This window comes from Coregonus lavaretus (genome assembly GCF_964263955.1).
Source record: "Coregonus lavaretus genome assembly, contig: HAP1_SCAFFOLD_3321, whole genome shotgun sequence".
Classification (NCBI taxonomy): domain Eukaryota; kingdom Metazoa; phylum Chordata; class Actinopteri; order Salmoniformes; family Salmonidae; genus Coregonus; species Coregonus lavaretus.
The window spans coordinates 46,188-60,600 of NW_028164499.1; the positions used below are offsets into that span (position 1 = coordinate 46,188).

The window sequence follows — 14,413 nt, forward strand, 5'->3', positions numbered from 1 at the left end:
AAAGGGTGTGTCCCAAATGGCAACTGTGTCCCAAATGGCACCCTATTCACTATGGAGTGCACTACTTTTGACCATGGCCCATAGTGTCCATTTGGGACACAGCCATACAATAGTAACAGTACTAGAGTGGGTTACTGCACATGACATACATAATACAACATCCATGTATCATCTTCACAGCATCACTAACCCCTACCTGCCTGTCCATCCCTCTGGCCTGTGGTCACACAGTGTCTCCCTATGTGTGTTCATCAGGGAACAACTCTAACTGTAACGCCCTGACCCATGGAGATATGGTCAGCCTGGACGAGGGACGCTTCCCCGCCCTGGAACTCAACAACCGACGGTTGTCCGTCAAGAACTCCTTCTGCCGTAAGAACGGCGTCTACACCAGGTCAGTAACTAGTATGCTAGCTGTTCTGGTAGACTTCCAGTCATTGTGCTAACGCTAGTTAGCTATGGCTCACGAAACTACCTTCAACTACCTTCAAACTGCACACAGACATAAAAATGGTATCCATGAGTTAATCTGATTTATTGTCAAAATCCAGCACTATCCCATTAAATTGACTGGTTTGAATATGTTTATGGTACTGTATAGTTACAAAATAGTCCAACTGAGGCTGATGGATGGATGGTTACGGACTTTATGCTGTGATGGAATGGATACTCCTATTAAACTCTGCTTCCATTGTTAAACAGTACACACAGAGAACTGCTGCTTTCTTCCAATGAGGCAGTATATTCCAGACCTGGGTTCAAGTACTATTTCAAATCTTTCAAAAAACGTTAAGCATTTGCTTTAGCTTGCCTGGACTGCCAGGTGGGCAGGATTTGTACTTTTGTGACTATTCTGTTGGTTCCATTGGACCAGGCAAGCTCAATCAAGCCCAGCCAAAGTATTTGAAATTATTTTTAAATAGTATTTGAACCCAGGTCTGGAATATTCCACTGTCCACAGTTTAACTGTTGATTAGTTCATGACCTCGTCTCTGTTAATCTCATTGCCTGGCATCTTGGACCAGTGCTCTGAATGGCAGCTGACCAAACTCACCAGGAGGGACTGAATATGGATTAAGTCACGGTTATAAACCCATGAACATTTATATTCCAATAGATGATCACCCCAGTTGCAAAGCTACTGTTAATTTACCAAAGTTACCAGAATCTTCTGTAATTTTGGCAATTTATGGTAATTTTGGTAATTTTGAAATGTATTCATATATAGTATAAAACAATATATACACTACCGTTCAAAAGTTTGGGGTCACTTAGAAATGTCCTTGTTTTTTGTCCATTAAAATAACATCAAATTGATCAGAAATACAGTGTAGACATTGTTAATGTTGTACATTTCTATTGTAGCTGGAAACTGCTGATTTTTAATGGAATAGATACATAGGCGTACAGAGGCCCATTATCAGTAACCATCAGTCCTGTGTTCCAATGGCACGTTGTGTTTGCTAATCCAAGTTTATCATTTTAAAAGGCTAATTGATCATTAGAAAACCCTTTTGCAATTATGTTAGTACAGCTGAAAACTGTTGTGCTGATTAAAGAAGCAATAAAACTGGCCTTCTTGAGACTAGTTGAATATCTGGAGCATCAGCAATTGTGGGTTCAATTATAGGCTCAAAATGGACAGAAACAAATAACTTTCTTCTGAAACTCGTCAATCTATTCTTGTTCTGAGAAATTAAGGCTATTCCATGCGAGAAATTGCCAAGAAACTGAAGATCTCGTACAACGCTGTGTACTACTCCCTTCACAGAACAGCTCAAACTGTCTCTAACCAGAATAGAAAGAGGAGTGGGAGGCCCCGGTGCACAACTGAGCAAGAGTACAAATACATTAGAGTGTCTAGTTTGAGAAACAGACGCCTCACAGGTCCTCAACTGGCAGCTTCATTAAATAGTACCCGCAAAACACCAGTCTCAACGTCAACAGTGAAGAGGCGACTCCGGGATGCTGACCTTCTAGGCAGAGTTGTAAAGAAAAAGGCATATCTCAGACTGGCCAATAAAAATAAAAGATTAAGATGGGCAAAAGAACACAGACACTGGACAGAGGAAGATTGGAAAAAAGTGTTATGGACAGACGAATCAAAGTTTGAGGTGTTCGGATCACAAAGAAGAACATTTGTGAGACGTAGACCAAATGAAAAGATGCTGGAGGAGTGCTTGATGCCATATGTCAAGCATGGTGGAGGCAATGTGATGGTCTGGGGGTGCTTTGCTGGTGGTAAAGTGGGAGATTTGTACAGGGTAAAATGGATCTTGTAGAAGGAAGGCAATCACTCACACATACCACAGGGTATGGCAACACCATGCCATTCCCTGTGGACGGTGCTTGATTGGAGCCAATTTCCTCCTACAATAGGACAATGACCCAAAGCACAGCTCCAAACTATGCAATAACTATTTAGGGAAGAAAGAGTCAGCTGGTATTGTGCCTATAATGGAGTGGCCAGCACAGTCACCGAATCTCAACCCTATTGAGCTGTTGTGGGAGCAGCTTGACCGTATGGTACGTAAGAAGTGCCCATTAAGCCAATCCAACTTGTGGGAAGCGCTTCAGGAAGCATGGGGTGAAATCTCTTCAGATTACCTCAACAAATTGACAACTAGAATGCCAAAGGTCTGCAAGGCAGTAATTGCAGCAAATTGAATATTATTTGACGAAAGCAAAGTTTGAAGGACACAATTATTATTTCAATTAAAAATCATTATTTCTAACCTTGTCAATGACTACATTTCCTATGCATTTTGCTATATTTCCTATTCAAACTCATTTCATGTATGTTTTCATGGAAAACAAGGACCCCAAACTTTTGTGACCCCAAACTTTTGTACGGTAGTGTATATCTGTGTCCATATTGTCCATGAGTTTCTAGTGGATAGACCATATGGTTCAAGAGAAAATAGACGAATTAATAAAAAAGCATCTAATCAACAATGGTATTATTTTCAATTGACTATGCAACTCTTCCAACTATCGACTTTTTTCACAATTGCCACCAGTTTGGCGCCAACAACAAAGACATATTGACATAGTAAAAAATAAATAAAAGGGTGTAAGAAAATATATAAAGGATATGTCAAGCTGAAACCCTCATATTAAACACCAATGGGATTCACTAAGCTAATGGTTTATATTTAGGATAATGTTTTACAGCTTTGTCATTCTATTTGTATTCTAAAATCATCTTATTTGATTATTTTATGTATTTTACATGTGATAAGGCTCCATAGAGGGCCAGAGATAATTACAGACACCTGTGATAATCTGAAGTACCCAACAAGGTACAAGTTACCAAAATTCTGGTAGTTTACTGGTAACATTAGAATGTTTCCAGCAGTAATATACCCTTCCTTTGCAACCGTACCCAGTGTGTATTCATATTGTCTTGCCATATTATGAGCGACCACAGCATTGCCGCTATTGGAGTTTGTCTTTTCACTGTTTCTCTCTGTGTTTTACCAGTACGTTAGGAATAACCATAGCATTGCAACATATTGCTGGCTCTGTGTGGACTGTGTAATTGTGTGTGTGTGTAGTAGTGCCAGCGGCATGGTATTAGGTTAGAGGAGATGGTATTAAGATGAGTGGGACTGACTGACTGACTGTGTGAGCATCCCAAATGCACAGTAGAGCACTAAATACAGAATAGGGTTCCATTTGGGACTGACTGGGCAAGCGAGCTCACAACAACCAGCTGGAGAGCCAGGTGCCCTCTGCTCTGATGCTGTGCCCAGGGGAATTAGCCCTGTCCATGATTCCCCCGGGAGGTGTGTGTGTGTGTGTTTGCCCTTGGGGAAGGATCAAAGGTGCCCTGGCCTTTGAGGAGCAGCCAGGTAGCCAAGTGAGAGTAGGGGTGAGAAGAAGGGTGAGAGGAGGAATGCTCAGATGTACACTACTGGTCAAAAGTTTTAGAACACCTACTCATTCAAGGGTTTTTCTTTATTTTTACTATTTTCTACATTGTTGAATAATAGTGAAGACATCAACACTATGAAATAACACATATGGAATCATGTAGTAACCAAAAAAGTGTTAAACAAATTAAAATATATTTTATATTTGAGATTCTTCAAATAGCCACCCTTTGCTTTGATGACAGCTTTGCACACTCTTGGCATTCGCTCAACCAGCTTCATGAGGTAGTCACCTGGAATGCATTTCAATTAACAGGTGTGCCTTGTTAAAAGTTAAGTTGTGGAATTTATTTCCTTCTTAATGCGTTTGAGCCAATCAGTTGTGTTGTGACAAGGTAGTATGCAGAGGATAGCCCTATTTGGTAAAATACCAAGTCCATATTATGGCAAGAACAGCTCAAATAAGCAAAGAGAAATGACAGTCCATCATTAATTTAAGACATGAAGGTCAGTCAATACGGAACATTTCAAGAACTTTGAACGTTTCTTTAAGTGCAGTCGCAAAAACCATCAAGCGCTATGATGAAACTGGCTCTCATGAGGACCGCCACAGGAATGGAAGACCCAGAGTTACCTCTGCTGCAGAGGATAAGTTCATTCGAGTTAACTGCACCTCAGATTGCAGCCCAAATAAATGCTTCACAGACACATCTCAACATCAACTGTTCAGAGGAGACTGTGTGAATCAGGCCTTCATGGTCGAATTGCTGCAAAGAAACCACTACTAAAGGACACCAATAATAAGAAGAGACTTGCTTGGGCCAAGAAACACGAGCAATGGACATTAGACCGTTGGAAACTTGTCCTTTGGTTTGGAGTCCAAATTGGAGATTTTTGGTTCCAACTGCTATGTCTTTGTGAGACGCGGTGTGGGTGAACGGATGATCTCCACATGTGTATTTCCCACCGTAAAGCATGGAGGAGGAGGTGTTATGGTGTGGGGGTGCTTTGCTGGTGACACTGTCTGTGATTTATTTAGAATTCAAGGCACACTTAACCAGCATGGCTACCACAGCATTCTGCAGCGATACGCCATCCCATCTGGTGTGGGTTTAGTGGGACTATCATTTGTTTTTCAACAAGACAATGACCCAACACACCTCCAGGCTGTGTAAGGGCTATTTGACCAAGAAGGAGAGTGATGGAGTGCTGCATCAGATGACCTGGCCTCCACAATCCCCTGACCTCAACCAAATTGAGATGGTTTGGGATGAGTTGGACTGCAGAGTGAAGGAAAAGCAGCCAGCAAGTGCTCAGCATATGTGGGAACTCCTTCAAGACTGTTAGAAAAGCATTCCAGGTGAAACTGGTTGAGAGAATGCCAAGAATGTGCAAAGCTGTCATCAAGGCAAAGGGTGGCTATTTGAATAATCTCAAATATAAAATACAGTCATGGTCAAAGATTTTGAGAATGACACAAGTATTGGTCTTCACAAAGTTTGCTGCTTCAATGTTTTTAGATATTTTTGTCAGATGTTACTATGGTATACTGAAGTATAATTACAAGCATTCCATAAGTGTCAAAGGCTTTTATTGACAATTACATTAAGTTTATGCAAAAAGTCAATATTTGCAGTGTTTACCCTTCTTTTTCAAGACCTCTGCAATCCACCCTGGCATGCTGTCAATTAACTTCTGGGCCACATCCTGACTAATGGCAGCCCATTCTTGCATAATCAATGCTTGGAGTTTGTCAGAATTTGTGGGGTTTTGTTTGTCCACCCGCCTCTTGAGGATTGACCACAAGTTCTCAATGGGATTAAGGTCTGGGGAGTTTCCTGGCCATGGACCCAACATTTCGATGTTTTGTTCCCCGAGCCACTTAGTTATCACTTTTGCCTGATGGCAAGGTGCTCCATCATGCTGGAAAAGGCATTGTTCGTCACCAAACTGTTATTGGATGGTTGGGAGAAGTTGCTCTAGGAGGATGTGTTGGTACCATTCTTTATTCGTGGCTGTGTTCTTAGGCAAAATTGTGAGTGAGCCCACTCCCTTGGCTGAGAAGCAACCCCACACATGAATGGTGGATGCTTTACTGTTGGCATGACACAGGACTGATGGTAGCGCTCACCTTGTCTTCTCCGGACAAGCTTTTTTCCGGATGCCCCAAACAATCGGAAAGGGGATTAATCAGAGAAAATTACTTTACCCCAGTCCTCAGCAGTCCAATCCCTGTGGCTTCCTCGCTGCCCTTCTTGACACCAGGTCATCCTCCAAAAGTCTTCGCCTCACGGTGTGTGCAGATGCACTCACACCTGCCTGCTGCCATTCCTGAGCAAGCTCTGCACTGGTGGTGCCCCGATCCCGCAGCTGAATCAACTTTAGGAGACGGTCCTGGTGCTTGCTGGACTTTCTTGGGCGCCCTGAAGCCTTCTTCACAACAATTGAACCTCTCTCCTTGAAGTTCTTGATGATCCGATAAATGGTTGATTTAGATGCAATCTTACTAGCAGCAATATCCTTGCCTGTGAAGCCCTTTTTGATCGAAGCAATGATGACGGCGCGTGTTTCCTTGCAGTTAACCATGGTTAACAGAGGAAGAACAATGATTTCAAGCACCACCCTCCTTTTAAAGCTTCCAGTCTGTTATTCTAACTCAATCAGCATGACAGAGTGATCTCCAGCCTTGTCCTCGTCAACACTCTCACCTGTGTTAATGAGAGAATCACTGACATGATGTCAGCTGGTCCTTTTGTGGCAGGGCTGAAATGCAGTGGAAATGTTTTTTTGGGATTAAGTTCATTTTCATGGCAAAGAGGGACTTTGCAATTAATTGCAATTCATCTGATCACTCTTCATAACATTCTGGAGTATATGCAAATTGCCATAATAAAAACTGAGGCAGCAGACTTTGTGAAAATTAATATTTGTGTCATTCTCAAAACTTTTGACCATGACTTTATATTTGTTTAACACTTTTTTGGTTGCTACATGATTCCATATGTGTTCTTTCATAGTGTTTATGTCTTCACTATTATTCTACAATGTAGAAAATAGTAAAAAATAAAGAAAAACCCTTGAATGGGTAGGTGTTCTAAAACGTTTGACCGGTAGTGTACCTCTGCTATCTTTGAACTCCCCATAGCTGAGGTGTAAGGAGGGGAATAACGGGAGCCTGCTTTCAGTTCCATACTGGATCTCCTCACTCTGAGGAAGAGGGGATTGAAACAGTGTTACTCTATTGTGTTGTTTGAGCCACTGTTTACATCTTCAGTGATACGTGGCTTTTGGCTAAGCGTGATGGAAGAAGGAATGTGGGTGTGAGTTAAAGGAGCTTGAAGCACTCATTTACATTTTAGTCATTTAGCAGACGCTCTTATCCAGAGCGACTTACAGTTAGTGAGTGCATACATTTATTTTTATTATTGTTATTTATATATTTTCCATACTGGCCCCCCGTGGGAATCTAACCCACAACCCTGGCGTTGCAAGCGCCATGCTCTACCAACTGAGCTACACGGGGCCCACTCCTAGAGTTCACAGTGCTGTGGAACACTAGAGCAGCTATTGTTAATGAGTCCCACAGGCCTGAGGAAGGGGGCAGAGGAGGGGGTGATGTGGGGTAAGGGTGGGGTGTTTGGGTGGATTACACCCCTTTGGCAGGGTTAAGAGTGTCCTACTACCCCCTCTCTACGCTTGAGAACTGTTAAATAATTCACACCTCATTCACTCAACAGTGGATGACCGTCTGAGTGAGGGGGGGGGGGGGGGGGGGGGGGGGGGAGAGGGGGGGGGGAGGGAGAAGGGAGGGGAGGAGTGGGCCTGTTGAGTGGAGCTTCCTCTGAATTGTTAAACAGGCAGTTTATCATAATCTCCCACAGGGCCAACAATAACATTGCTTCACATTCACTCCTTAACCCTTTGTCTGCTCATAGAGGGGCTATCCCAGCCACGACTAATGTTGTGGAACTATTCCGTTCTCACGGAAGAGAATATTGGACTATTAGTGGAACCAGCCCAATGTGTCTCTGAATCTTGTTGTAACGTCTGGTGCATGAGATTAGGCCAGGATCAATAAGTAATTTGAATTAGTAGTGGAGGTTTGTGTAGATCTTACTGCAGAGGGGAGAATGTGATGCGACGAAACTGCTTTTTATCTAAATGATGAAGGGAGACTTGTCTTGTCTATGTCAGTCTGGGGATGTTAAGGCCAACAGCAGACAGACATCAGACTTGGGCCGGGCTGGGATAGGCTCTGATCCAACAGCAAACACACAGCAGACTTGGGCTGGGCTGGGATAGGCTCTGATCCAACAGCAAACACACAGCAGACTTGGGCCGGGCTGGGATAGGCTCTGATCCAACAGCAAACACACAGCAGACTTGGGCTGGGCTGGGATAGGCTCTGATCCCACATGCTCAGCAATTCCTCCAACGGCTCCTGGAAGATGGATGTTAGCGTTGTCCAAATTCCAGACAGCCGCAACGTGACAGGGGAGATAGGGGAAGAGAAAGACCTGAGCTAGCTCAACATGATCTGGACCTTATCTGGAGGAGCAAGGAGAGGGTTGCAACTTGTATCGCTTATCAAACGGTACAGTCCTTCATTAGTGACTGTGTGTCCTCCTCTATCTAACAGGGCTGTCAGCAAGGTCACCGTAGAGGAGGTTATAGGATCAAGGATCTACTAACTGCCATTTATGGGACAAAATTAAAGGTCCTGAACACTCATTCTGAAAAGTACTTTTACTCGCATGGCTAACTACCAGGAAGTTTGAAAAGACAGGCTGAGTTGGCGGGAGCTCATGTTCATGAGCTTGTTTTAACTGACAGCTCTTTGAAACGCCTATGTTAAACAACTTGGATGCAGTGAGCAGTGTTGCAGTAAAATCATCTCTCAAGCAAATTTGGTTATACACAAAGCAACTCAAACAACATTGAAATTGATCAATGATATCCTTTTTTAAAATGTATTTTTATATATATACATCTGTTTGGCATGTCCCTTGTGATGCAGTTCACAGCAGCACTGACGGATGTGTTGACTTGACAACTGCGTTGGAGTTTTGAACGACCCTTGCCCCCCTTTTGTTCCATGCTGGCTGAAGAACTAGCTAGCCAGTAACTAGCTAACACCAGACACAGATAAAAGGGGAAACATAGAAGTATATTTGTATTAGATGAATAGGGTAAACTTTGTATTATATTTGCTGACACCCTACAGTCAGATTTTGGCACCAGTAGAGTAGCTATCTATCTAGCTATATAAACCACACCCCTCTGCAAACACGCCTTCTCTGATGTTGGTTAAAAGGTGGTACTTATTTAAATTAAGAAAGAGAAAATCATGTTACCATTGGTGTCAGAACAACCGCTCAGAGTTGAACATGTTTCAAACTTTTACTTTAAAGTTGGGTTTTGAGAATAAACTCAACTTCTAAACAAAATATTTGTGGAAAAAATACTTATGCAAAATAAGGTTGATTTTGGACTGTAAAACTAAACAGTTTGGTGTGGCCTGAGGGAGAGAGAGAGAAAGAAAGAGACAGACAGACAGTGAGGGAGAGAAAGAGGAGAGAGAGATTGAGAGAGGCTGTCCCGGCCAAACCAACCAGGGCAAATCAGCAAAAGCAGATGTCTGATTGTTTAACAGGCTTAGAGACAGAGGGAGGAAAATGTGGAGGAACTTATGCAGAACGCAAAGCCATCTTTTTTTCACAGAATTTTAAGAAGAACCCTTGAGTGTTTTGAGAGAGCTGTTCTGAGGGCACCACTTGTGGGTGTTGTGAGGTCTCTCTCTCTCCCCTTCACTCTCTCAAAACAAGCATTCTCAATACCCTCCCCTTCACCCTATCCACTACACTTATTCACTCACTCCACTGCTCATAAAGATCCCTCACTACATACTCAGAAATCGTGCCCTTGTAAACCTCCACACTTATCTATGAATGGAGAGGTTTCTAAAATGTCACCCATGCTCCATGAAACATACAGTACCAGTCAAAAGTTTGGACACACATACTCATTCAAGGGTTTTTCTTTTATTTGTACTATTTTCTACATTGTAGAATAATAGTGAAGACATCAAAACTATGAAATAACACATATGGAATCAAGTAGTAACCAAAAAAGTGTCAAACCAATCAAAATATATTTTATAGTTCAGATTCTTCAAAGTAGCCACCCTTTGCCTTGATGACAGCTTTGTACACTCTTGGCATTCTCTCAACCAGTTTCATGAGGAATGCTTTTCCAACAGTCTTGAAGAAGTTCCCACATATGCTGAGCACTTGTTGGCTGCTTTTCCTTCACTCTGCGGTCCAACTCATCCCAAACCATCTCAATTGGGTTGAGGTCAGGTGATTGTGGAGGCCAGGTCATCTGATACAGCACTCCATCACTCTCCTTGGTAAAATAGCCCTTACACAGCCTGGAGGTGTGTTTTGGGTCATTGTCCTGTTGAAAAACAAATGATAGGTCCACTAAGCGCAAACCAGATGGGATAGCGTATCGCTGCAGAATGCTGTGGTAGCCATGCTGGTTAAGTGTGCCTTGAATTCTAAATAAATCACAGACAGTCTCACCAGCAAAGCACCCCCACACTATCATACCTCCTCCTCCATGCTTCACGGTGGGAACCACACATGCGGAGATCATCCGTTCACCTATTCTGCGTCTCACAAAGACACAGCGGTTGGAACCAAAAATCTCAAATTTGGACTCATCAGACCAAAGGACAGATTTCCACCAGTCTAATGTCCATTGCTTTTGTTTCTTGGCCCAAGCAAGTCTCTTCTTCTTATTGGTGTCCTTTAGTAGTGGTTTCTTTGCAGCAATTCGACCATGAATGCCTGATTCACGTAGTCTCCTCTGAACAGTTGATGTCTGTTACTTGAATTCTGTGAAGCATTTATTTGGGCTGCAATCTGAGGTGCAGTTAACTCGAATGAACTTATCCTCTGCAGCAGAGGTAACTCTGGGTCTTCCTTTCCTGTGACGGTCCTCATGAGCGCCAGTTTCATCAAAGCGCTTGATCGTTTTTGTGACTGCACTTTAAGAAACTTTCAAAGTTCTTGAAATGTTCCGTATTGACTGACCTTCATGTCTTAAAGTAATGATGGACTGTCGTTTCTCTTTGCTTATTTGAGCTGTTCTTGCCATAATATGGACTTGGTCTTTTAAGAAATAGGGCTATCTTCTGTATACCACCCCTACCTTGTCACAACAAAACTGATTGGCTCAAACGCATTAAGAAGAAAATAAATTCCACAAATTAACTTTTAACAAGGCACACCTGTTAATTGAAATGCATTCCAGGTGACTACCTAATGAAGCTGGTTGAGAGAATGCCAATAGTGTTTAAAGCTCTCATCAAGGCAAAGGGTGGCTACTTTGAAGAATCTCAAATATAAAGTATATTTTAATTTGTTTACACTTTTTTGGTTACTACATGATTCCGGATGTGTTATTTCATAGTTTTGATGTCTTCACTATTATTCTACAATGTAGAAAATAGTACAAATAAAGAAAAACCCTGGAATGAGTTGGTGTGTCCAAATCTTTGACTGGTACTGTAACCTAACCTACACATCCTGAGCCTTCCTATCTGAAACTGCATGGGGATTTCTGCCTGTGCAGTGAGCTCCTCCACTCCATAAGGGTTCAATTTATGGGTTGGTCACAAGGCTAACTGTGCCTTCAATTCAATGCACAGGCAGCCCACAGTGTTTAATCAGAAGAGATTATTCATACTGACTGCAGGCAGGCTGGGATCTCATGGCTGTCCCATGATGCTCATAATAAACTCCCCGCTGAATGTAGTGTCTCTATTAGATATTAGAGGGAACAGTCTTTTTATCCCTCCAAAGTAGGCCATTAGTGTTAAATGCCTGGAGACAGTTTAGTACATTTCACTGATCATCAGTGTGTATCCTTCAACTGTTTCCCTGGCTCTTTTCATACAGTTTCTCTGTGCCATGTCACTCTGATGTGTGAACGTGATTTCTTAGTGATTTAATACAAGTTGCTTAAGAGGATGGAACTTTCTGTTAAGTTTATTTCCAAAACACTATATATCAATTTTCAGAAATGTTGGTAAATTAGCTTTTATTGTTTAAAGAACTTATGAAAGAGATTGGTGTGTTTTTTCACTATCTAATCATGGCATGGGGTTGTTCGATGATGACATGTATTTGTTTAAAATCTATAACTTGATGGTTTCATTTTACTGTATGTATATGTGTGTATATATATATATATATATATATATATATATATATATATATATATATATATATAAATATAAATATAAATATAAATGTATATATGGTCCTGTCTCCTCAGGTCTCCTCCTCGGCCCAGCCCAGGCAGTCTAAACTATTCTGACGAGGATTTGAGCACCACCAAGTACAACGATCTGATCCCGGCTGAGACCAGTAGCCTAACAGAGAAACCATCTGAGATATCAGACTCTCAGGTACCAACAGTATGTACTACTACCCTTAACATCTTCCATCTCACTGTATGTCTGTCAACATATTGATTCCCTCTGCACCTCACCTTTACATTGATGCTATGCCCCTAGATGCTGATCCGGGGTAGGTTTTGCATTTCCTCCACTAATGGTTAAGGTTAGGATTGGGGGAGGGGCAGCTGATCCTAGATCTGTACCTAGGGGAAACAGCACCCCGGAGTGATTCGCTCAGTGCATTATCCAGGCTCTTGGTTGTGGTCTAATGTAACCTTGTCTGTAAGCAGACACTCAGGGCATTGATAGGTTTGGATGTGAAATGTGTCCCTGTCTCTCCTGGTCTCTATGGGGCAGTCAGTCTGAGCTGGAGGAAGGTTCTGGGAGTAGGGCCAGTGCCCAGCTCTGGTGGTGGTCGGAATCATGCACAGAGGATGCACACACACATGCACACATACACACACAGACTGGAGTGTCTGCTGCGTTCTCAGGCCCAGACTGGATTCCTTCCACAGCCCTGTCCTCGTCTTCGGCAACCGTTACCCATAATGCCCCTCAATACCGGTCCCAGTCTGCTGTTGGCATCGGCTGAATCAGAGGGACAGACAGGGCTTGGGCCCAATGAACAGCTCTCATCAATGGACTGGATGTCTCTCTCACTTCCTCTCTCTCATCTCTCTCTTTCTCACTCTCTCTGCTTCTCCTCTCGCTCTTTATCTCCCTCTCTCTTTATCCCTCACATTTCCAATTGAATGTGGATCTCTCTTTCATTTTGATATTTTTCCTGGCTAGCTCGTTTCCCCCTGTGCCTATACTGATCCTCTTGTTGCTGTTTTTGTTCACGCTGTTTCCCTCCTGTGTTCTGCTCTTGTGGTTTGTGTGAAAACCTTGTGGTCGGTAGTCTGGTTTTGATGGCAGTCAGATTAAAGTGAGGAGGAAGCGGTCCTGAATTCCCCTGGTTTCAGCCTTCCTTCTATGTTTTCTTTCTTCTTGGAATTTTCAACTCTATCTTTCCCAAATGATCTAGGACACTATTCCCTGTATAGTGTACTCCTTTTGACCAGAGCTCTATGGTACTGTAGTAGTGCACTATAAAGTGAATACGGTGCCATTTAGGATTCCGTTTCTACTAAATCCATCCCAGTGTGAATTCCTCAGAAGCCAGAAGTCTCTCTCCAGCTGCTCCCTTATCAAGAGTGTAGCTCCTTTCACATCAATGGAGAAATCTCCCACCCAGTGAACTGTTACGGACAGGATCTTTCCTTACAACCAAAACATCCGCCAATATGAGCCATTTTTACATGTCATCATCGGGCTGACAGATCTACCGTTCCACACCCCTGTATTGTCAAACAAGTTCAACTACAGTAGCCATATCTAGCCTTCCAGCCCTCCAACAACCCCTGCCACCACCCCAGACTTAAGGGGGCCAGGCAGGAGTCACATTTGATGGGCTTGGCAGCACACAGAGCCTAGCCTGTTCCCCTTAGCCCCGCGGCTCCCCTGCCATCCCCTCTGACAGCACAGCCATATCATCACCCAGTGGTCCATTCTACAGATGACCAGGAATGTGATGCTCCTTTGAAGTTTTATTGAGCGGATAACTCCAGGCCATCAGCTTAGCTTTCACACACACACACACACACACACACACACACACACACACACACACACACACACACACACACACACACACACAACCCCAGGCTATCAGCTCTGTTCAGTGTTGGGTTGGGGCTGGGGCTGGGGCTGTCTAAATTAAGCCCTATAGGCCTCCAGTCCAGTCCTCCAGTGGCAGGTATAAGTTGGCTATTGTCTTCCCCTTAAGAAGGCATTTGGAAGAAGAAGAAGTTGATGTGGGGTTGTTGTGGCAACCAGGCCACAACAGCTGTGCCTGGGCTGTCTGCAGGTAGACAAGACAAACAGTCTCCAGAAGCCAGGAGACAGTGTGTACTTAGGCGGTTTGTTTAGTCAGTCTCTCTGTGTGTCTGTGTGTGTTACACTCTGGATAGAAACCAGCAGTAGAGAATGGAGTGAGTCAATGGGAGATGGTTTGAAGATAATGGGTACT

At 43.1% G+C, this 14,413-nt stretch overlaps 1 protein-coding gene across 1 annotated transcript in view; it reads left to right on the forward strand.

The window, feature by feature from the left end:
* Window positions 1–12,351, forward strand: part of LOC311116963 (protein sidekick-2-like) — a gene marked incomplete at both ends in the record, with an annotated part of 58,408 nt that extends 46,057 nt beyond the window's left edge. Inside the window, 2 exons of the mRNA XM_084191969.1 lie at window positions 256–394; window positions 12,219–12,351. Of these exons, the coding sequence (XP_084048095.1) occupies window positions 256–394; window positions 12,219–12,351 (272 nt within the window). The remainder of the gene's footprint in view (window positions 1–255; window positions 395–12,218) is intronic.
* Between the last annotated feature and the right edge of the window lie 2,062 nt (window positions 12,352–14,413).